Source organism: Brassica oleracea, chromosome C2 (assembly GCF_000695525.1).
Source record: "Brassica oleracea var. oleracea cultivar TO1000 chromosome C2, BOL, whole genome shotgun sequence".
NCBI lineage: Eukaryota > Viridiplantae > Streptophyta > Magnoliopsida > Brassicales > Brassicaceae > Brassica > Brassica oleracea.
The window spans coordinates 42370588-42371121 of NC_027749.1; the positions used below are offsets into that span (position 1 = coordinate 42370588).

Below are 534 nucleotides of genomic sequence, written 5' to 3' on the forward strand. Positions count from 1 at the left end.
ATGGCCCTACATTGTTCATTAAAAATCGTAACTCTCTTCCTTGCACTCAACATTCTTCTCCTCGCCAGAACCCAAGTCGTCCAAAGCCGTTCTACAACCTCTCCACGCATCCCAGCACCTCCATCTATAATGGCACCACCAAGAATACCTCTACCACCTCCGCCACCATGTCCGCCACCACCACCTCCTCCACCACCACCATGTCCGCCACCACCTCAACCACAACCATTTCCTCCACCGCCACTGCCTCTTCCATCCCTTTCACCAAATCCTCCCCCATCACAGCATCCACCTCGTAGCACTTGCCCAAAGACTGTCCCACAAATACGAATATGTGGCAGTATCGTAAATAAACTCCCAAGAATCCGTAGTGTGCAGCCATGTTGTTCTATCGTCCGTGATCGATCTGACACTGACGCACTTGATTGCCTGTGTGAGTTGGTGGATGCACCACGTCTAAGTCTCCCACCTAATATCATCATCCTTTCAGGCGCTTGTGGTCGTCGTATTCCCCCAGGTTACACATGCCCATGA

The 534-nt window shown here is 51.5% G+C and overlaps 1 protein-coding gene across 1 annotated transcript; it reads left to right on the forward strand.

Annotated features, from left to right (window-relative positions):
- LOC106325835 (lipid transfer protein EARLI 1-like) lies at nucleotides 1-534 on the forward strand. Its single transcript, XM_013763886.1, has one exon. The coding sequence runs from the start codon at nucleotides 1-3 to the stop codon at nucleotides 532-534; it is 534 nt and encodes a 177-aa protein (XP_013619340.1).

Excerpts from the sequence above, each read along its gene's own strand:
- LOC106325835 (XM_013763886.1), top strand. The coding sequence starts at position 1 with ATGGCCCTACATTGTTCATTAAAAATCGTAACTCTCTTCCTTGCACTC.